The 22144-nt window shown below is 39.6% G+C and overlaps 1 protein-coding gene across 3 annotated transcripts in view; it reads left to right on the top strand.

The window, feature by feature from the left end:
* The first annotated feature begins 2456 nt into the window (after positions 1–2456).
* znf423 (zinc finger protein 423) overlaps positions 2457–22144 on the top strand; it is a 209821-nt gene continuing 190133 nt past the window's right edge. The window contains exons 1-2 of one of the 3 annotated variants that reach the window (XM_049483701.1): positions 2457–2478; positions 15286–16006. In XM_049483701.1, coding sequence (XP_049339658.1) covers positions 15967–16006 — 40 coding nt within the window. In that variant the 5' untranslated portion in view covers positions 2457–2478; positions 15286–15966. Of the gene's footprint in view, positions 2479–14746; positions 15113–15285; positions 16007–22144 lie in introns of those variants that run through there. The other 2 variants (XM_049483700.1, XM_049483702.1) reach the window with 2 other exon arrangements.

Raw genomic sequence — 22144 nt, 5'->3', positions numbered from 1 at the left:
CTTATTGTGCAGATCACAGATCAATAGCACAGAGAGCGCTGCGTGTAAGTCACCCGCACGCTGAGCTAACAGAGACGCAGAGACTGGACCCTGACCGGCAAATTAAAACTCAATCAGGGAGGCCCTGAGGCGCCGGAGGGGTGAGCGTAGGGGAGGGGGCGCATGGGCCCGCGACTCAGACTGACCTGCAGCTTTGGAGACTTAATCACAGTCTGATTAGAGTGGCAATCAGAGCAGGCATTCAGGTACTGCAGGGACACTGCCAGCTTAATCAGGGACACACACCAGCAGCATGCGCACACACAGACACACAAAGACACATACACACACCTCAACGTACATGTAATCAGAGGTGTGATGATGTGGGCAAGGGGTCACAGTTACAAAGACCAAAAGGTAAATATAGGCTCTTGATTTCACAGGCTCTTCACTTTCCCTGACACACACAGACACATTTGCATGCTTTGCTGTGTTTAAACAGGAGAATGACAGACAGCTGAAACACAGGCAGTGCACAAACACAAAACAGCACAGAATCTGCATTCAGCTCTGTCAGCAGCATCACTGCCCTCCCATCACACACACTCAGCAAACAGCAGCCCACTCAACACCCAGCAGCTCAGCCAGCAGCGCTCTGCGTGAAAAAGGAGGCCAGTCAGGGAGGGAGCAATGCTGCCATCTACAGGCCTGGAGGATAGCAACAAGCAGAGCAATTTAGGAGCCATTCAAACTGCATTAACGAGGCACTAAACCCTAAACTATATATATATTTTTAATAATAGTTGAAATGCGTTCCTTTGACGTAATAACATACCAGTCCTGCTTTTTTTTATATAAACATTTCCTAATCTTTAAAAAAAAATGGTGGTAATTTTCACCTCTGCAGCGGTTTCACAGGTTCAACTGTTTTATAGAGGGAGATAATCACAATATTCAGATCAGACAATCAATAATACCGCCCCCCTGCTGACGTCCAACCATCTGTGTCACACTGCTATCAGAGGCACACTGCTGCTTCAAATTTGAGCTGAGGGTGGAGTCAACAAAAATCAGGGGTTTTAGATCCCCTTTAACACTGAAAAATGTACATTTTTGTCAAACATATGGTGAAAAAACGTTTACATTTTAAAATAAATGGGCAGGGGCGGGTTAACGCACAGGATACTTAGGGCCCATGCAATGATTAAGGCCCACTGATTTTTATTAATTTATTTTCAACTAACCTTGGTTGTTAAAGGTAGAATATGGAGCTACACTAGCATTTCTTTTCCTCTGTTAATGCTCTCAATATATTCTCAAAATATTTAAATCATTTCAAAATCATCAAAACTACATCATTAATACTGTTTGGGGTCGGGGGCCCGTTTAAAGTGTAGCCGAGGGGCCCTGATCACCTTAATCCAGCATTATAAATAGACCACAGTTACAATAAATAAATAAATAAATAAATTATGCAAAATTATCTAATGTTAAGAGAATGTATTATCTTGCTAGTTTATACATAAATCAGGATTGTGCAAAATTCAGAATTTAATTCACTTTCAAAAATGAGTTTGAAGTTTAACTAAATTCATCCAACAGGATGTTAAATTTGAATTTATGGGTCTTTCTTAATTTTCTACAGCCCTGATGTTTAAGCATAACATTATGACCACTTCCGTTTTTATCCATTTTTTAGCTCCACTGAGCATCTTTTATAGAGCACTGTAGCTCTATAATTACACATACTTTATTATCCTCCTTTCACCCTGTTGTTCTTTAATAGTGAGAACCCCACAGGACTGTCATGGAGGTTTGCAACACAAGCATTAGTTGAGACCACCGTGCCACCCTGTCACAGCCGGACCGCCCTATACGCTCACAACGCAAGCTGCGCAATCAGCGGAAGTTATTGTCGCATATCAATCAGAAAACGGAGCAAAACTATCTTTTAGGACATGAAACTCGAAAAAGTGTCATGGAACAGCAGTCAGGTAAACTTGTGATGTTTTCACTTCATCATAGCTTAAAATTGCCGGGTTTATTTATTTAAAGTTTCTGTCCACCTTTAATGCTGCAGCAATTGTCACACAATTACACTAGTTCCACCTTAAATCCTTCTGCTACATTTATACAATTCGTACTTCCTTCATTCGACGTTTTCGTTCCACCTTAAACAGAGACGCTATTAAATCTGAGGGGACGCCTCAGAACATATTTAACATATAATATTATGTAGCCTTTGTTAAATTTCACAGTTATTTAAATAAATATATATAGAGAGAAATTATGTAAAAACATTTATTTGTGCTTAAACATCACAACTCATTTAGTTGGTGCAAGGTGATTGGTTCAATTGCCTGTCAGTCAAAAGCCTGAGTAGTGGGCGGGGCTAGGAGTTGCGTTGGGAGCAGCAGGAGAGAGAAAGAAGCAGATTAACCTGCAGCACAGCAGCTAGATTCCTACTCAAAACATGTCCAAAATGTGGCTAACAAACAGGTAACCCTCCTGTGTGACACTTTAAAGCATCTAAATGAGGTAAATTGTATATATACATTCACACATATATGCTTTGTCAAAGTAATGAAACTTCAGGCTCTGTTGTTGGAAGCTAGTCAAAATGACTTGTATTCGGTAGGGCTAAAGTGTGATGAGTAGCTGCTTGTGTTCAAATGTGGTTAAAAGTTTGCCGAACTAAGCTTAGTTGTGTAAACACAGTGTTTTTTGGAGAGCCCAGTGAGCTGCACAGAGCTAGAGCTGCTGACAGGAGAGCCTTGTCTGACTCTAAAATTGAATTCAATCACTTTTGTAGGTACAATTAGGTCAAAACCACCTGTTGAAAGTTTGGCATCAATGGAAATGGTATAAAGTTCATTAGTAATATTTATGGGGGAGGATCCCCAGACCATCATCTATATCAGCTTAAAAATGGTTAAAATTTTGCTCTCAAAGTTCAGGTTGCAGGGCCATTATCAGAAAGGGAATTCCAGACCAGCTCTGCACCCTGGCACTTTTTCTTTGGCTTTTAAAAGGCACAATGTTAATAATCTTCTTCAAATTAATGCTGCTACCCGTCCCATTTTCTGTGTTTGTGTTTTTGTGTTTTGTGTTTACTATGAGTAACAACACCGAAGTGGCATTTTGCAGTGCATTAAAAGTAGCAAAAGCTTGTTATTATACTTTTGTACATTTTTGCAACATTAAACCATGAAATAATATTAAATAAAACAAATCAACAAAGTGAGTTGATACGACCAGAGACAAACTCAGTAAGGATGCCATGGACTCCTGCTTAGATTAATTGTTAGATGATGTACATGACCTGAAACCTCCTTTGAATGCTGTTATTGCTGCCCAAAAGCCTTGTGCTTGGATTATACCTACTATTATGTATATCTGTTTACAGTATAAATATGTGTACACTTTTAAACACTACTGAAATTATACATTTAATAACAGTGATCAAACAGTATTGAGTAAAGTCCTAGACTCTAAACAGATGCAGTATTCTAAATAAATAAATTAATAATCAAGCACACATTGTCCTAAAGTATAAACTAAATGACTGCATGACATTTTGCAGCCTCAGCAAGACTGAATAAAAAATTAACAGCACAACATTCATATTATTAAAGCAATAAGAAGTAAACAAAATAAAGGTACAATGAAGATGCCTGCAGAACAGCCTTGACTGCAGAATAGCTCAAAACTGGCACTTAACCCAAAATGAATATGCCTTTACATAAGTGACCGTAAAGGACTGTTTAGGAGAATTCTGTGTAGTTCAGGCTTGACTTTGTGGCACGTTATGTACTATGTGCATTGCAGCTCCAGGGGGTTGGGTTTAAGGTCTAATACTTATTCTGGGTACCATCCAGTTGCAGTTTAAATTTAACCTAACTAATGTCATTAAAATTAACATTATTGCTAATAACTGGAAATTTATGAGCCTTTTTTACAGCAAGCTCAAATTTGTTCTTGTTGATAACCCCAGTTGTCAGCCCCTGGAAATCTTCGACAGCTCTTTTGATGCTGGCAAATATGAAACTGAAAATTCATGTTTCAGCATTGCTCTTTTGCGCATGTGTGTCAGTTTAGGTGTGTAAACTGTTCAGATAATTGTAAAATGTAGGTCACATTAAACATACTGTGTAAACAATTAAAAAAATAACCTGTGCCACTTGAGCTGCTGTGTGATTCCAGCCTTGGGTTTGTTTTAGGTTAATAATTTCTAATTCTTCTCTCAACAACACAGAAAAACAACACAGAAGGCCACCTCAGCTGAACCTGAAATAGACTTTCCAATTTAATCAGCAAACCAGAGGCACAGAAGAGCTCTGACCACTAGATGGTGGTCTAGATTCACTGTACCCAGAATTAGGGCCTGCGAAAGAATGGGATTTAATTACCTTTAAAATTTCTACACTAAATTGCTAAATAATACATTTTAAAAAATCTTACTTAGAAACGTGCTCTTGAGATATTTGCAACAATGTAAAACCAAAAAAAAAAAAAATCAGATTGAGAGCAGTGGGTGCTGTACACTGTTTTTATCATTATTGTTGAGCAAATTTGAGGGTTTCTTCCATTTGAAACTGTGAAGGAACCTCTTAATGTGCTTAACAAAACCATCTCCATAGCTTTTTCCTCTAAAATCAATAACTATAGCTGATACTTAGACATAAACACCCATTTTGTGTGCCTTAAGGAATGCATAAGTACATTGCAATGCTTGCCACATTTTCTTACTACAAACGTTATTTGTATTTTTATAAGACTGGATTTATTAGGATGTCTTTGCTAGTATTTTTCATGTGAATGCTTATGGGTTACACCCACTGCAAAAATGTAAACCTTAGCAAAGTCCAAGTCAAATCCTCCTAAATATCTAAAATTTCTAACATTTCTCATTAGTGCAGAATCTTATAAGGTTTAATAAGGATTAATATTAATGCATCAAAACAGTTAAGGAACACATGAAATTATGTAATAAACAAAAATAAGTTTGGCCTCCACAATCCCCTGACCTAAACCTAACTGAGATTGTGATTTGGGATAAGCTGAAGCTTCACAGCGTGAAGGAAAAGCAGCTACTGTTGTTTAGCACCTCAATAAATTCTTTAAAAATGCTGAGAAAACTATTCCAGGTGACTCTACCTTATGAAGACACTGAGATTATACCAAGAGTGTGCAAAACTGTCCTCACAGTTAAATGTGGCTAATAAGAAGAATCTAAAGCATAAAACATGTTCTGGTTTGTTTAACCCTTTTTGCTTACAAAATAATTCCACATGTGTTCCTGTATAGCTTAAATGTCTTCAATATTACATTTACAATATAAAAAAATAGAAAACTTCTAACTTCTCAATCAAAATATAAAAAAAGCTATTTATACTATATTTAGGAGGATTTCTAAGAATTGCTAAGATGTATTTTTTGCTGAGAAGCTTTCACTGCTCCATTGCATCTCTTCTAAATATTCAAGGAATTTAACTTTTCAGATTTAAAGATTGCTGTTTTAATGAGGCCTGTTTATACTGTTGGTCCTTTAAATAACTGCACCAAAATACATGTTTACATCCTGTTTTGTCTAAGTAGGTTTCATCTTATGTGTTAATTAATAGGCTTTTATTGGTGTCAATGTCAATGTTAGTCTAATATTCTAATATTTTGGGAAGGAAGGAATTGTACATGTATGATGTGTTTTACACATTTGTTGCTGTACAAGAAAGAGTAATATAAGGTTAGAGAAAGTATCTTTTATACAATATGAGGAGTGAATAGTAGTTATGATAGCTGAGAGTTGGTATGGGGAGATTGTAATAAATCTGTGTGACACTGTGTGTGCATGTGTGTGTGCGTGCACTGATGGCACACAGTGTCAGCGTGTGGGTGAATGTCTTTAGCGGAGCATGTTTTACAGCTGTTTGTCTCTCCAGCCTCTGCTCACAGACACTCGACCGCAGCTGTGAAGAATCCATCAAGTCTCAAAGTAATGGAGGCCTGGTTCTGCTCCATTTCACCAGCTGGGAGGTGTTGATTGGAGCTTTTTCTTTCCTCATACAAAGAGAGAGAAAAACAACTCCGCTACAACTGATGAATGCCTTCGGAGATAGAGAGATTACCAGACAGACACATAGAGACAGATAACTCGCTTCCATGGTGCTCATTTTTGACTAAAAAACAGAAACACTTCATCCCTGTCTTCCATTATGCTTCTGCGGCCACAGCAACACAGCACCTGAATGAAGTGTTTGTGGGTTTTTGCTTTTTTTTTTTTGGTTTCCTGAAGCCCCTTTCCTCTGTAGAGCTATACAGTTGCCATCCCAGCACAACTGGATATCAATCAAAATGTATCACTATGAATATTCTTGGCGCTGTTGTGTTAGAATTCGCAGACACCCGGGTCGGCCTTAAATGCGATGTGATGTTTTGTTAACGGAGCGCCACACTGTGCTCCAGCGTGCCGCTGTGAGTGAAATCTTCATTAGAAACCTTCTGCGACCGCCCCCCTCCCCACCCTCCCGAAACTTGGAGGATCGGTGCCAGGTACCTGCTCTAACAGCCAAACATGTTGATAATTAAACCCCTGTAATCGAGAGGTGTTATCACAACAATTAACACCAAAAATGTGAGGGGATGACAGAGTGCCTCGGAATGTGTGGCTTTGTACGTTTCTCTCCCCCTCCCTCCTTCCTTCTTCTTCTTGGATGATATAACCCCCTACTACACCCCTACACCCCTCCTTTGAATGTAGAGATGGCAATGGATGGGTTGGGTTGAGCTGAAGTACCTGCATTCATTTTAACACATCTCCATGTCTCGCAAATCCTTTAAACCTTCATGATTCTTTAAACATCAACAGAAGAAAAACAAGCAAGAGGAGGGGGCAGGAAAACACTGCGTCGCTTCGGCTCTTTTTCCTCAAAAACACATTTATCTCTTCCCTACTTTCACTAATTCTCCAGACGTGCTCCCTTTCCTCCCCCCTCCTCGCCTTTTCTTCCCCAAAGTTGGCTGCCTCTGCCCTCGTTCCGTGGCATCAGCCGAAGATCCAGCAAGGCCCCCGTGCACAATGAGCTTTAATTGGGTTAAGTTTGTCCGCCACAGATAACATTTCTCTTTCTGTGGAGAATAAAGCAAATTGCTGGCACTAATGGCACTGTTTAATGTAGCTCTTTTTATTATGGATGGAGGAAATTAGGAGGAGACTCCCTACAGAGAGCTGATGTCGTGGGAGTGAGTGCATTGTTGCAGCTCATCAGGAAAGCATTTTCGCTGGAGCGCAGTCCTTCTCGCGTCTCCAGCTCAAGCTCCCTCTCTCTTTCGGTCTGTCTTTCTCTCTTCTTTTCCCCCCTTTACCTTTCTTTTCAGAGGCTACCCAAAATGCCGTCGGAAACAAAAAAAAACAATACCCACTAATCACAAACCCTTTACAATGCGCCCTGATGAGACGATCCTATGTTGGAGCTCTGGAACACTGGAGCACTGTGGCGCGTGTTCAGAACCTGTCCTCTGTCTGTTGTTTTTGTTTTATGGTTTAATGCCCTAAGTCCATAAAGCTGGTGTTTCTTTGTGCAAGACTGGGGCAAGAGCCAGGGAAAAAGGAGGGGGGGGGGGGGTGAAAGAGGGAGGGAAAGGGGTTGCAATTGAGGTTTTGGCACAGAGTGCAGTAAGCCAAAAGAAGGCTGAAATGTTGCTTCTATATATTGCTTTCATACTAATCATAAGAAGCTGGGATATGTGTAGTAGTAGATGCAGTAATAGTACTTAAGAAAGGTTCAGATGCATTGTACAGTCTGGAGTGCATGTGTGGATGCCAATGCCAGCTTTTTTGGTAGCTAATCAGGGGCTGATAGGACTGTTTTTCTAAATTGGACCTGGAGATAATGCATGATGAATAAAATGACACATATAGTTCTATTATTGTGCTGAATTAAGTTTTTGTATATTGAAATATTTGAACTGTGTAGAAGTTAGAATAGTTTGTTTGAAGTAAATGGACAAATATCAATGAATTCCTAGGGGCGAGTTTTGGCCAGGATAGTTTTGTTTAGAACCAAAAATTGTATACGTCCATATTAATCATTATCCTTAATATGAGCCACAAATTAAAGTCGGTGTTGGCCGGTTTAAGGAGACAAAAACTGAAAAAGATTGAATAAATAGAGAGAGTGGACAGGGGGTACAAAATGGAGGATATTGGGAGAGCAGGGAGTGTGCTGCTATTGGGATTTTGGCACCGGGAGCAAAGGCCCAAAAAAGGCTAAAATTCTATTGTTATGGTAGCAATGCAAATGGTCTGAGGCCTGATAAAGTAGTACTTATATCTTTAGTAGTAGTAGTAGTAGTAGTAGTAGTAGTAGTAGTTGTTGTAGTACTAGAGCTAGGCCTGATATAAGGAAACAAAACAAATGGGCTGAATACACGGGGGGGAGATGGGGTGAAAAAGGAGAGAGCTGGGGATCAAGGGAGTGTTGCTATTTGCTGCTATGTATTGTTTAGGTACCTATCCAAAGGGTCTGGGGTTTGATGTAGTAAAGGAAAAAGTTGTGGTAGTAGTAGTAACAGTGGTAGTAATAGTAGTACCTGAGCAAGGAACAGAGGCAGCGCACAGTCTGCAGTGCCTGTGTGGTGCCGAACACTGGCCATTCTGGTGGCTAATCAGGGGCTGATGGAGCAGAGGGGGCAGCAAGTGCAGTGGAGCGCTCAGCCCCAATCTGCGCCCTGCTCTCCTCTGTACACTCGTGGGCCCTGATGAGAGGCATTGCTGCTGCCGCCGGTCCAGTGGCTGTCTGGGTCACTGTAACACTACTGTACGGCCTGCTTTTAAACCGCCACTTCTGGGAGTATGGCACAAGCTGAGGAAGATACTGTTGGGAAAAAAAGGCAAAAAGAGATTAAATTGGCAAAGTGAAAACAAACTAGCACTCATAAAGATGGCCTCAAATGTACAATATTATACTGTAGGCCAGAGCTCCCCATTTCCTCCCATAATAGCTCAGAACGATGGCATTAGTCGTGTAGGTAATGGCTCCGAAGCACCTTAAGTGCTGCTGAGCCTGATAAAATGGATTCATTTTAATTCACATTCAGCGTATGTAGACAAATGGCTTCAACCTTCCAACCTTCTACCCCCCCTTCTCACCTCCTCGCACCTCTGCCTATAGAGGAAAAAAAAGATGATGCTTAGGGGGAGAAACGCTTCCACACCTCTCTCGCTCCTGCACGCATGGCACGGCACTCGTGCGTTTTTGTTAACGAGACAAAAGACCGGTGGCTTTGCAGTATTTAAATCAGTTATGTCTAATTATTTCCTATAAAAATAGTCTATCTAGGGCAAAACCAATGAGATGTAACATTGTCTGCGGAGGGGGGGACCTGGCAGAGTTGGCATGGGTTCAGCTGAACAGAAACAGAACAGAGGAGAAGAGAGAATCTGCTGTAGGCAACATAAATATAACATGAACTCTCCGGGCTTGTGACAGTACAATGGGGGAGTGTTTAGGAGGCTTTTCTGGGGCTCCATCCACCGTGGCTTTCCTCGCCACTCAAGAACACTAGGAAGAGAGAGGAAGATGTGTTGGGGAGGGGAGGAAAGGACAAATTCTGTACATTCAGATGCTGTTAAATTCTAGGTTTACGTCCATGGGAATATCAGGGTGGCATTAAAACTGTGCAGCCATAAATCTCAAAACATCCCCATGTGCTTGAGTGAAATAGCTTATATTAAGGCCAGCTGCTGGCAAGTGACTTGCAGTTTCACATACTTCACAATACTTCAAACCACATAGCCTGCCTGCCGGCCTGTCTGCACCTGTGCTGCTACTGTTGACTTCACAAAATAGAAAGGAACACATATACACACAATTAAATCTAGAGAGAACAGTTGCTGCAGAAACTGCAAGTGTAATTGTAAGCTTAGCAGTGTTACTGTTATACAGCTTTTTGTTGCTAAGGTGTTGTTGGTGGGATGGCTAAAATGAAAGGGGCCAAGCTTTTGCTCTTTACAAAAGATGTTTGGTTCAAAAGCTCTTCCATGCACAGACAGTAGAGCCTGGAGAGCAATAAAGGGAAAGTGGGCCATGTGTGTTCTCTCTAAGCTAGTGTGTAGAATAGCTAAACATCTTGTCATTAATTCCTATGGAAATATATGCTTAGTGATTTTACGCAAAATGTTCAATAGATCAGTTCTTAAAGCAGGCATTAAACTTTACTGTCTAGAGAAGTTTGAATGTTTGGTAAAAAATATACTGAATACTTGTTTTGTTTGGATGCTTTTAAGCATAAAGAATAAAACTAATCTATTAGTTATATGATTCTATGAGCAGAATGTAGTTTTAAAAAATGTGATGTCTAAAGAAGGTTGAATTGTTGTTTAAAAAATAATCATTCTAATGCATTCCTATGGGAGAGTTTTGGTTTTGCTTATGGTAAGAAAACTCATCAATAGGAATAGTTATCTAAAAATTTGCGTCAGATTTTAGAGAGACAAAAAATAATAACAACAGTATGCTTGCCTACTGCAATCATATGAATGAGTCATTTTTGGTACATTTACATTTCTTAGATGTGGGTCCTATTTTAAACATCATGCCATTTTAGCAGCCTGTGTGGAACTTATTAAATCCCCCTTAAAATAGCAGACAGAAGTGATTTCCAAACAGGATCACCACATTTATAGTTCACGCCTCTTTTCTCTTGTGTCTTAATTAATTACATCCACGTCTAGCAGCCGTTTTCTAAGCCTTTTCTGTGTTGTGAAGGGAGGAGAGAAAAACAAACACACCCACACACACTCACACATGCACACACATAAAAACGCAAATCCGAGAGATGACAGAGGGTGTAATCGCTTGCTATGTGATTTAACAATGCACGTTTTTCAACCCATTCACGCCTTGGTTGTCCTTGACCCTTAAGGCGCTTGTAATGTGGCCCATTTCCCCCCTTTGTACCTCTTGTGGAGAAAAGAGCGCCGTGGTGGTGAGCTCTCGCCCCACCGAGCCTACGGCGCCCCCCTCCGGCGCGCCACAAGCGCTTTGAAAGCGGCCCCCAGGAGCGCGCTCATTTTTAGTAGGGCCAGTTCAGATGAGACGGGGAATGGGAGAGGGGGCAAAGGGGGCCTAGGACCTCCACAGGGGGTCCATTTTAAATGCCGCTCTGTGGAATCACAGGGGGGGACTCACTAAGGGGGAGCCCACCAAGTTAGCCATGACAACGGGCAAAGAGCAGGAGAGGGGGCAACAAAACCCCAGCACGACTCACCGTCACCATGGAGGCACTAGCCATCTTTCTGCATGAAACAATCAAACAAAGCTGTGGTCACGATAGGAGTCATAAGAGCTCAGGCCTAATCCTGTTACTAAACACTAAACATTTAACACACTTAAAAACTTAGTTTGCTTTCAAACTGTTAGCTTTGCATATTTCTGCCTGGGCTTAGCCCACATTGGCAATAATAACACACTCAGCATAAATGAGTGTAGCTTTCAGTCCTCCAGAAGTGGCCTGACATACTTTAAACTTATTTTGAGTTAATCCTGGGCTTTCTGTCTTATACAAGTGCATTGGCAGGCATGGCATCTTCTGCTGCAGGTTTACCCTGCTGTGGGGTGTGTTAGGAAGCATTTGCGAGCAATCGCTCCAGAAGCAAACACAACAATCGTTTTAATCAAACAACAGCTGACCAAAGTGTAAAACACCCTCTTAAAAGTGTTCACACAGCAAATAAACCAAACCATGGTTCAGTTGATCCACAATGAGAACGTCTCCTTTAATGTCTTTGGTTCTATGGTCTGAACTGTAGCTTGAAGTACTTTTCACACCTGCTATTTTGATTTACACCAAACAATGTAGATGTGAAAGCACCTTTAAATTATTATTATTATTTTCTGAACCAATCAGTTTTTTGATGGAGGCATGATAACTCAGCCCTTTTGCGAATTAAACAGTTTTGCAATTAATACATAAGCAACATCCTTACTACACAACTGCTTACTACACACTAATGCTGTAAGGTAAAACTAATAAATGCTATACTAATATTAGTGCAGATTTTCCAGGTTAATGAATTCAATATTAGCATACTAGCAAGTCAGTAGTGACAACCAAAAATACACACTGGTACAAAGGCTGGCTTTGAATGCGTGTCGTAAGTTTGTAATCGTGAGATAGTTAACTAGTTATGCTGGTGGAAATATTATATTTACTAGTGCATATAAATTTTGAGCTGTCTGTTATGGCTGTGCAATAAAATATATTTTTATAATTAAGGTAATACTAGTTTTAGAAAGAGCTTTAATAATCTTTTTGAAAATGTAAAAATAACAGTTAATTCCAATTGCATTTCCTGCATGCAGCAACAGAGGGAGCTTTTATAGAGGTCCACAGTAAAAACTTGCAAAACTACTTAAACCAATTTATTGACTAATAATCCTAATTTATCCTATTCCACATTAAAATTGAAATACCAAAAAGCATTACCACATATCACTTTTTATGTTCATATAGTGCACCCCTAGTGTCAATAAAAATGCTGATAACTGTATTATACTTTGGTTTTAAAACTGAATCAAAAATACATGGAAATATTAAAATGCTTGTGCAGGGCCTAATTCTGTTGCTAAACAATCAAAATGTCCTTTTTAGTTCTACGGAAATTAAAAAATGATGTTACTTGTGGATTCCTTAGGCCTTGTCTTTCTGTTAGCTTAGCATAATTGTGTCTAGTGCTCTGCCCACACTGGCAATTATCCTACTGGCCTTTCAGTCCTTCAACAGTGGCCTGACACATTTAAAACTCAGCTTAACTTTTCTGTCGGCTATTCTTTCTTACAAAAATTTTGTTTGTAAATGCAAAGCGTTGTTTGCCACAATGTTACCATACTGTGGCACATTAAATTAAGAGAAGTAGGAGTTTTTGGACCAATCAGGTGCGAGCTTCTGCCGGTCACTCCAGTCAGTTTCACATCACATCGTTATGTTAATATAAAGACAAAAATTATATTTAATAATTGCTAATTTTTATTCCTTATTTATGTATAATTGTTTTCTTATAATTGACAGCAACCACTTGGCAAAGTGCTCCTTTGTAGCTTGTGTAACATGCAGTCAATTATAAGAAAATAATTATACATAAATAAGGAATAAAAATTAGCAATTATTAAATATAATTTTAGTCTTTATATTAACATAGTATAATATCCATCAGAGTCCTCCCCATCTTTCCTGTGATTGGCTCTTCATTCTTTGTTTTACTTATTCATGTGTATATAAATAAATAAGATGAGTTGATAAGTTTCTTTGATTGTATCAAATTTAAAATCTCTGGAATATAATCAAGAGGAAGATAGATGATCACAAGACCACCAGAAGTGGATTCATCCAAAATCAGAATTTGGGAGAACTGTTGTAGAATAAAACAACAATGTTCGTTTTACTCAAACATATACATATAGATTGTAAACTTAGAGAAATTGATTCAGAAACTGAAGTGGTCTCAGTGTCTAAGCATTTTTTTCCAGAGCTGTATCTATATCCTCATAACAGCCAAATTTGCTTAAAAACATTGCTTTTTAGTGAACAAAACAAATAATACAAAAAATTAAAACAATTAAAACAATTAAAAATATGTTCCATGTGATTTACTGTTTAATGCTTTAATTTAACAGCCATATGCACCTACATAAGGTAAATATGCTTAAAACAAAAAAAAAAGTAAAATATAAAAATTACTAATTGATTTATTTTTACACAGCCCAATTTAGCTATATCCACTAGAGGCCTCTCCATGTTTCACGCAGTGACTGCTTTCACGTGATTGGCTGTTAATCCTTTACGTCACATGTCCATGCGCACCATTTAAAATATCCAAACAGAGAACGTAGTTGAGCGCCTCGGAAAAGCGGTTTAACTTTTATAACATTAGTTATATTAAATGAAGCTGAAAGTCAGTGAAAGGTAAAATACTTTGTGTGAGCGGTGACAGGTCTCTTATCAGTCAATAAGAGTAAATAACCCTAAAACCCCGCTCACTTTGACTCTGCTCTGAGAGGGGCTGAATGTAAACAAACAAGCGAAGCAGACAAGTGAAGGTAACTTTACCACGCTTAGGTTAACTAACTACAGCCTTCTGGACTGATTCTGGACTTCTAACACTGTGTTTTTAAACACAGGCGTCTTATTTTAGGGTAAAAAAAATATATTATTCCATATAGCAAGTTATCATTTTAGGCAGGAGCTGGGTTTGGGGGAAAAAAGTCAAACGATTTGTTGGTTGTGGACTATTATCATAATGCAACTAGGAACAACATTATATTACTATTATAGCTGTGCATGTAAACATTAAAAAGCGCCTATCCTCCAATTTGGGCTAAAAAGGAAGAAAACGAATGTTTGTGGAGCTTTAGCCCTGTAGTTAGCGTAAATGAACCAGCACTGTATCCCATATAGTCTACTATAAACGGACCAACGCGTGGAGGCAGCAGCTGAAAACAACACTGTAGCGTTTTCCTCTTCAGAGTAAAAGCGAATAAAATTCAGGCAGAGCTGTGTTAAAAAAAAGCCTGCATAAACTCTCCTCTCACTGGTGAAACGCTGGCGCGAACCCAAGCCGACGGCAGCGGTGTAGAGAGGGGGCAAAGTGAGTATAGCGGGGAAAAGCAGAATCCAGTCCGTCTTTTTTCCTCCGCAGAGTTTTCCTCGAAGCTCCGCGTTTTGGCCCCGATCCGCGCTCCGAGCTAAAAGCTGTAGTTTCCACGGCTGACCATGGCTCGGTGCTGTTGGCTCTCTGTGTGGCTGCTCGAGCCCAGGCTGCGCGGAGCTCCCTGCGGGATCAGAGCGCTCCCCCGCCGGGACCCTACTCTCACATCCTCCTGCTGGGACACGGCTACATTTCCAGCCAAGCCTGGCTTTATTATGTGTGTCTGCGCTGCAGCCCCGCCAGCAGTCGGCTCGGGAGGCGGAGGGAAGACCAGAGTCAGGACAAAGAAGAAAAGGGGAGAGAGAGGCTAGCGAACCACAAACCGTTTCTTCCCTTCTTTTACGGCTGTTTCTTCTTCTTCTTTTATTTAAAACTGAAGAGGGGGGAAATTTAAGAAAGGGGATAAACAAGAGCGAGAAATCCCCACAGGTGAGACAGAGAGAGATAGAGGGAGAGAATGCTGCGAGAGCTGAAGGCAGTGAGGGTGGCACCTTTGGACAAATTTAAATAAGAATATAAAAAGAGCAACGAGGGCGAATCGGTGGGGTAAAGATATTCTTTTTATATCTTCTTTGCTTTTATCTTATTTGTTGTTGTTGCAGGATTTTGAGGGACGTAAATAAATAGACAGTTCGGGAAACGGATCCTGAAGCGGACCACGCGGGAGGGGGAAAAGAGAAGAGAAGAGGAAGGGGAACAAGAAAAAAAGAGGAAAAATCCGCGATCGGACCCAAACCAAGTCAAGAGAGTGTTTGTCGGGTTATCTGAAAGAGAGAAGAAGCATTGGTCCTCTTTTTGCTCGCCAACTCGCCGCAGCAGCGGCACCAGCAGCCGCGCGGCGGGTAACGTTAATGCTGTGATTTTGTTCATTATTATATATTTTTCATTTTTGATTGATTTTTTAATTTGGTTGGACAAAACAAACTCTGAGCCTCAGAGGCGCGAGGAACAAAAGAGGAGCGCGAGTGACTCCTGCAGAAAAAATAAATCTACAGGTTGAATCTAAGCGGCTCAAGTTGCCGGATCGCTGGAGTAGCCTATAGCCTATCCGCGCGCAGCGCCGCTATAGCGCGTGCTCCCCCCAGCGCTTCGCTCGCCGCGAGCGGCTGCAGGACTACCGCCGCCGCCGCCACGGGCACCCAAGTTGCCGCATTGCAACAGGCGAAGTGAGAACAGGAGGAGGGAAGAGGACAGACGGGCAGCAGCGGCGTGCAGCAGCAGCCTATGAGTGACTGTACGAGAGCACGAGAGATCAATAAAAGCAGAAAAGTACAGAGGCAGCGATGTCGAGACGCAAGCAGGCCAAACCGCGCTCCGTTAAAGGTAAGCGTTCGAGCGAGGGCGCGAGCGTGTGTGTGTGTATATTATGTGAGTGAGTGAGCGTGAGTGTGTGTGTGTTTGCAACGGACACAGCTCGCGAGCGGTAGCGATCATGACCAATGAGATTTCATGCTGAAAACTGGCGGGGATTGTGAAACGCTACGATATAATACGATCTTTTCGCGGAATAGCAGCTTTTAGTGCATTGACTCTAGATTTATAGATGTAGAGCCTCTCTGATGTAGAGACGAAAGAGTTTATCTGTCTATCCTTCAGCTCGCAGCTCAGAGAGAGAGAATGCGCCTACCAGATGCAGAGGGGCTCGAGTCTGGAGTCACTTAAGTGGAAACAAAGTAGTAATCTTGCTAAGTTGGAATCAATAGAGATACAACAAGCTTCAGATCTCATCTCATTATAGGGTTTTTGTCTCCTCTTTTAAGCAAATTTAGTTATTTTTAAATTTAGTACATTACACGTGCTTATATTTATGCCTGATATTTGCCAGATGCAGAGTGACTACAGTAGATAAATCATATTGGTCTGGAATCAGAGAAAACACAATATGATTCAGATCAAATTCCAGTGTAGTGTGTTTGTGTGTTTTTAATTTTTTGAGCAGATGTATTTCACTGTGTAATGTAACCTACAACACATGCTTGTGTTTGTTTATTTGTTTACACAAAACTCTAAAATCTATGCACACTATTTACTAGAAGCAGAGTGGCTAGAGTAGAGTAGCAATTATTATGGCTGGAATAAATATGAAAATATTATATTGGACTGGAATCAATTGAAACACAGCGTGCTTCACATCACATTTTAGTGTAGTGCAGTGTAGTGTTTTTGTCTCATCTTTTGAGCAAATTTAGTTATTTAGTTTACATTACATGTTCTTATTTTTATGCCTGATATTTGTCAGCTGCAGAGTGGCTACAGTAGTGAAATCATGTCGGTTTGAAATCAGTGGAAACACAATATGATTCAGATCAAATTCCATTGTAGTGCGTTTTGTGTGTTTTAATATTTTGATCAGATGTAGTTTTCTATGTAATTTAGCCTACATCACATGCTTGTACTTATCTGTTTGCACTAAACTCTAACTATACTATTTACTAGAAGCAGAGTGGCTTGAGTAGAATAGCAATTATAATGGCTGGAATAAATATAAAAATATAATATTGGGCTGAAACCAGTGGAAACACAGTGTGCTTCTCATCACATCTTAGTATAGTGTTTTTTGTTTCACCTTTTAAGCAAATTTAGTTATTTAGTGTACATCACACATGCTTATATTTATGCCTAATTTTTGCCAGATGCAGAGTGGCTACAGTAGCGAAATCATTTTGGTCTGAAATCAGTGAAAACACAAAATAATTCAGAGAATTTTTTAGTGTAGTGTGTTTGTGTATTTTAATTTTCTTTAGTAGATGTAGATGTTTCTCTATGTAATTTAGCCTACATCACATGCTTGTGCTCATTTGTTTACACTGAACTCTAAAATCTATGCATACTATTTACTAGAACCAGAGTTGCTAGAGTAGCAATTATAGTGACTGGAATAAATATGAAAATATTATAGTGGAAACACAGTGTGCTTCACAAATCTCAGTGTAGTGTGTTTGTGTGTTTTAATTTTTTGAGCATATGTAGTACCTCGCACATGATTTTTGCACGATACTCCATTAATCTGTTAATGATATTTAACAGATAAAGCATGTCTCGAGTCAGGAGTCACTTAAGTGGAAGCAAAGTAATCATAATGGACTGGAATCAGTGGAGACACAGCGTGATTCAAATCACATATAAGTGTAGTGTTTTATACTGCGTATATTTATTGCCTCTTTTTTAGCAAACGTAGTTCTCTAGGTATTGTTTACTTTACTACATTACACGCTTATGCATATTTGTTTTGCACTAAACTCTATCTATGCATGATATTTGCCAGATACAGTGGCTGGAATCATCTGTGTGTATTGTGTCTGTGTGTTTTATTATTATTATTATTTTTTTTTTGAGCAGACATAATACTTAGTGTAATTTAGCCTATATCACACATGCTTAATATTTTACACAAAACTATATTAATTAATATTTACCAGATTAAGATTAGCTTGAGTCACTTAAGTGAGAGCAAAGTAATCGTATTAGTCTGGAATAAATGGAGGCACAACATGCTTCAGAGTGTGTTTGTGCATTCTCGTTTTTTGAGCAAATGTAGTTTGTGTTATTTTGCCTTGACCCCTTGCTAAATATATTTCTGTGTGATAACATTGTCAGGCCAAACCTTGTAACTTTCCAAAAGATGGAAAATTAAACTTTTTATTAAGAAACTTAATATTTAGTGAATGGCAATGTAAAAAATGCCTTCAAGATGTTTTGGAGCATTTTTAATTGGCATATCCCATCAATCATACAATTCTGTAAAAAATCTTGCAAAAATGGAGATGCAAGGTTTTTGCCTGACAGCTACAATATTTTTTTGTTAAGATAAATACCAAATACCCTTCTACCCTCCTAGGGTATTGTGCTTAAACTGCTTGAAAACAGCCTGTTTAAGACAGATTGCGTGCTGATGTTTACTAGCCTGGCCCTTATTTTATAGTGCAACTTTTAATGGAAGTCAATGTAAAAAGACCGAAGCATTTCTACTGGCCAATTCATCATTAAACACTGGCCTAAATTAAGAGACTGTGTTTTTGGCTGACAAGGACGATATGTAAGTCTATTTTACTGAGTGAGTTGCTAATAAATACGCCTTTTTTTGAAGTAACCACAAAAGTCTGTTCCTTTGACCCCCTCATTCCCTCCCTCCTTCTGAGCTTATGGTGATTGAAGAGCTTTAAAACAGCCTCTATAAGACGGATTGCAAGCTGATGTTTACCAGCTTGGCCCTTTGGCCGGATTTAATTGAGGACAAAAAGAAAAATGTCCTGTGTTTAGTAATCATTTGGGCAGGGAAGAGCTGATGATGCTCATGTGGCTTTATTTTTTAATTTTTTGACTGTCCACAGCTGGTGCGTTTGAGTGGACCTGACCCTCTGTCACACAAAAGGGCTTCACCTCCCACATCTCTTCTATAACAGAAGCGAGTGAACTTTGGTGGGTAAATGAGTGTGAAGCAGTTTGGCAGTTGTGGTGCTGCCTTGGTGGGCGATTTCAAAACCCTGGTCTGACGGGTGAAGACGCCCTTATGGAAACCAGATGGGCACTGGGATGGCCATGTGGCCTGGTATTAGACCCCCCTCCCCCAATTAATAACTCGTTTTTGTTCTAATTAACGGACACAAGCTGCAGTGGTTTACAGAGAGTGCTGCTTGTTTCAGAAAAAAATGGTTCTTGCTTCTCGAGACTATGTATTTATCTAGGTATTTATTAACGTTAAATATTAAACCAGATTTGTATCTGATTTGTATCAGATTTGAGTCTGGAAAGCTGATTTTATTGCTGTAGTGTTTTCTACGCGTATGTATCTAGATCTTGCAAAATTCTCTGAAATCTAATTTCCATATTGTATTTGTTGTTTTTTCCACAAGGTTTGACAAAAAAAAAAAAAAAAAAAAAAAAAATATATATATATATATATATATATATATATATATATATATATATATATATATATATAGACAGTAGGACACAGTTTAAGTGTTTTAGTCACAGCACATTTACACATTGTTTTGTGTGTGAGTGTTGTAAGTGCCAGGTACAATGTAAGCGACACACTCCCACTGTCAAAAACTCGCTAAGTGCATTGAACCAAGAAGCCTTTGGCATGGTGGACGTATTCGGCTGCCACAGCGAGTGCTTTCGGATAAACAGTGCTTGTGTCGACTCAGTGATCCACGTCAGTCATAGGCCAATTAAATACGTAACCGAGGCATGCTGGGCTGCTATCTCATCCCAACACCTTTCCCATTGATTGGCAGTGTTGCAGATTAGAGAAGCACTAGAAACACCAACAGTAGCCCAAGATTGCGTGTAAAACCACAAAAGACTGCGATTCTTTTTCTTTTGTACACCAAAGCACCTTGTTTAACTAACAGTTATTTTTTCAGATTTGAAAGACAAACGGCAGACATACAGCAGGTATAAATAAGTGAATTAATTGAAATGAATGTTCGGACTCAGAATTCATAGCGACTTCAGCAGCCTAAAGGAAGCCGTTGATCATCATGTCCATTAGAAAAGGGATTATTTCCTTTAAGGGAAGTCATGCTCTCAATTCAAATAGCGTTAAAAGCTATGATTAGCAGTGTTAATGACTGGAGAGAGAGAGAGAGAGAGAGAGAGAGAGTAAGAGAGAGCGATTGCTGCTGGGGTAAGAGAGATGGGGAGGGGGGGTGAGTGAAAGAAAAAAAATGGAGAGAGAGAGAGCATGCTAGAGAATGGGAGAGAGGGAGTGGTGCTTATCAAAATATTTCTCCCAATTAATCCCTTTTTAATGTGTGTGTATGCGTACGGCGCTTGGCCGGGGCATTGCTGTTTCATATCTGCACCGCTCCCACGAGTGTTTCATGCATTATGTAGCAATGATTATTACTTAATTACACATTAATAAATCCTCTTCATTTGCAGGACATTAAGGGAGGATGAGTGCACATGACTAGGCTTAGAGACACGCAGGAGCGCTCCTTTCCATTCCGCAGCATTGTTTACACTCAATCAAATCAAATCAGACCTTTAACCCTGTAGAGGAGGGAAGCGGAGGAGCGAGGGGCTTGCAGGTAGTGGACAGAGAGCTAATGGTATCATCTTTACTTGCCTACTTGTTCCTAAACTCATGCACACTAACACACCAGGCTGATTCACTTGGATGTGTGAGGTATAATGTGCTGCTGATAAATGTAGCCCTCTTAGCAGTCTGCAAGTTTTCAGTGTAAATATGATATCTGCCTTCTTATAAGGTGTTGTGGGTCCTGTGGATAAGAGAGGCTATTCATATAAAAAATATTAGTTTTCTGTAATGTTATCATGTGTAATAATATCACACACCCTTTATGTCGTGGATGTTTCAACATTACACTTACATTAAACTTACAGTAAACTGACATTTGTTTATATGTAGATATCAATATCAATGCTTATTTGGTTAATTTATATATAAAAAAAACACACATGGGCTGTGTATAGACTTGAGTTGTTGGTTAATTTTTTGTGATATAAGCAAACATACTATTATATAATGTATGAATGTATGTTTTTTGGACTGGAAACTGCAAATAGGTAAAAAGTCTACTCTCTCTCTGTATCTTTATAGTGAAGAAATGGTGTATAACAGCAAAACTGTGGCATGCGTGCATCATGTGCATAAAGGCATCAGCATTTCAGAGCAAAGTTTTTTTTTCTGTTCTCTTAGTTAAAATCCAGTGTTTGGCTGCTCCTGTGGTTTGAACAAGGTCTATATCAAAGAGCACAAAAATATCAAACGCTGAATAATGTGGACGTGCTGTATATTCATCTGTTTTCTAGGTTTGTAATGTGTGTGTGTGTGTGTGTGTTAGTGTGTGTGTGTGAGTGAGTGTAGCAGAGTTGGTAGAGATTTTATCCCTGACATCTCTTTACCCTCCTCCCACCCGTCCACCATCTGGTTTTAGCATTAAATGGCTTTTTTATTGTCACCTAGACTTTTGGCAGCAGTGCTGGACTTTCATTGGTCAGCGGGCTGTTATAAAATGCTGAAGTGAATTACCACAGGGCTGAACATCTAGAGCCGCAGAGAATGAAAAACACTCTTTCTTTTCTCTTTCTCTGTTCTCATTTTTTTAACGCAGTTATTACGTTTTATCAGGCAGTGCTTGACGCTTTTTTAAGTGATGAATTTGTTTACAGGAACAACTCACCTGAGATTTACCTGTAAATAGAAGAATATTTCTGTGCTGATGTTTGTAGCACTTGTCATATTTTCGTGCTGGCCACATGTGTCCAAGATTGACTTGTTTTAGTCCGATAATTAATGTAGAAACTGATGGCTTGTATGGAATAAGTTCATCATTGAACCAAAGGTCTATATACATACAAAAGTACATACAAAGTACATAGTACTATAGTACATAAAAAAAAAGCCTGGCCACACTGAAACAGATGGAAACTGCTTGTTATGAAACAAGACATGAATATCTAAGACTGTACAACTTTTTAGTGCCT

This window comes from Astyanax mexicanus, chromosome 9 (assembly GCF_023375975.1).
Source record: "Astyanax mexicanus isolate ESR-SI-001 chromosome 9, AstMex3_surface, whole genome shotgun sequence".
In the NCBI taxonomy this organism is placed as follows: domain Eukaryota; kingdom Metazoa; phylum Chordata; class Actinopteri; order Characiformes; family Acestrorhamphidae; genus Astyanax; species Astyanax mexicanus.
Note: the sequence above shows the minus strand (reverse complement) of the source record. Positions and strands in the feature narration are given on the sequence as shown.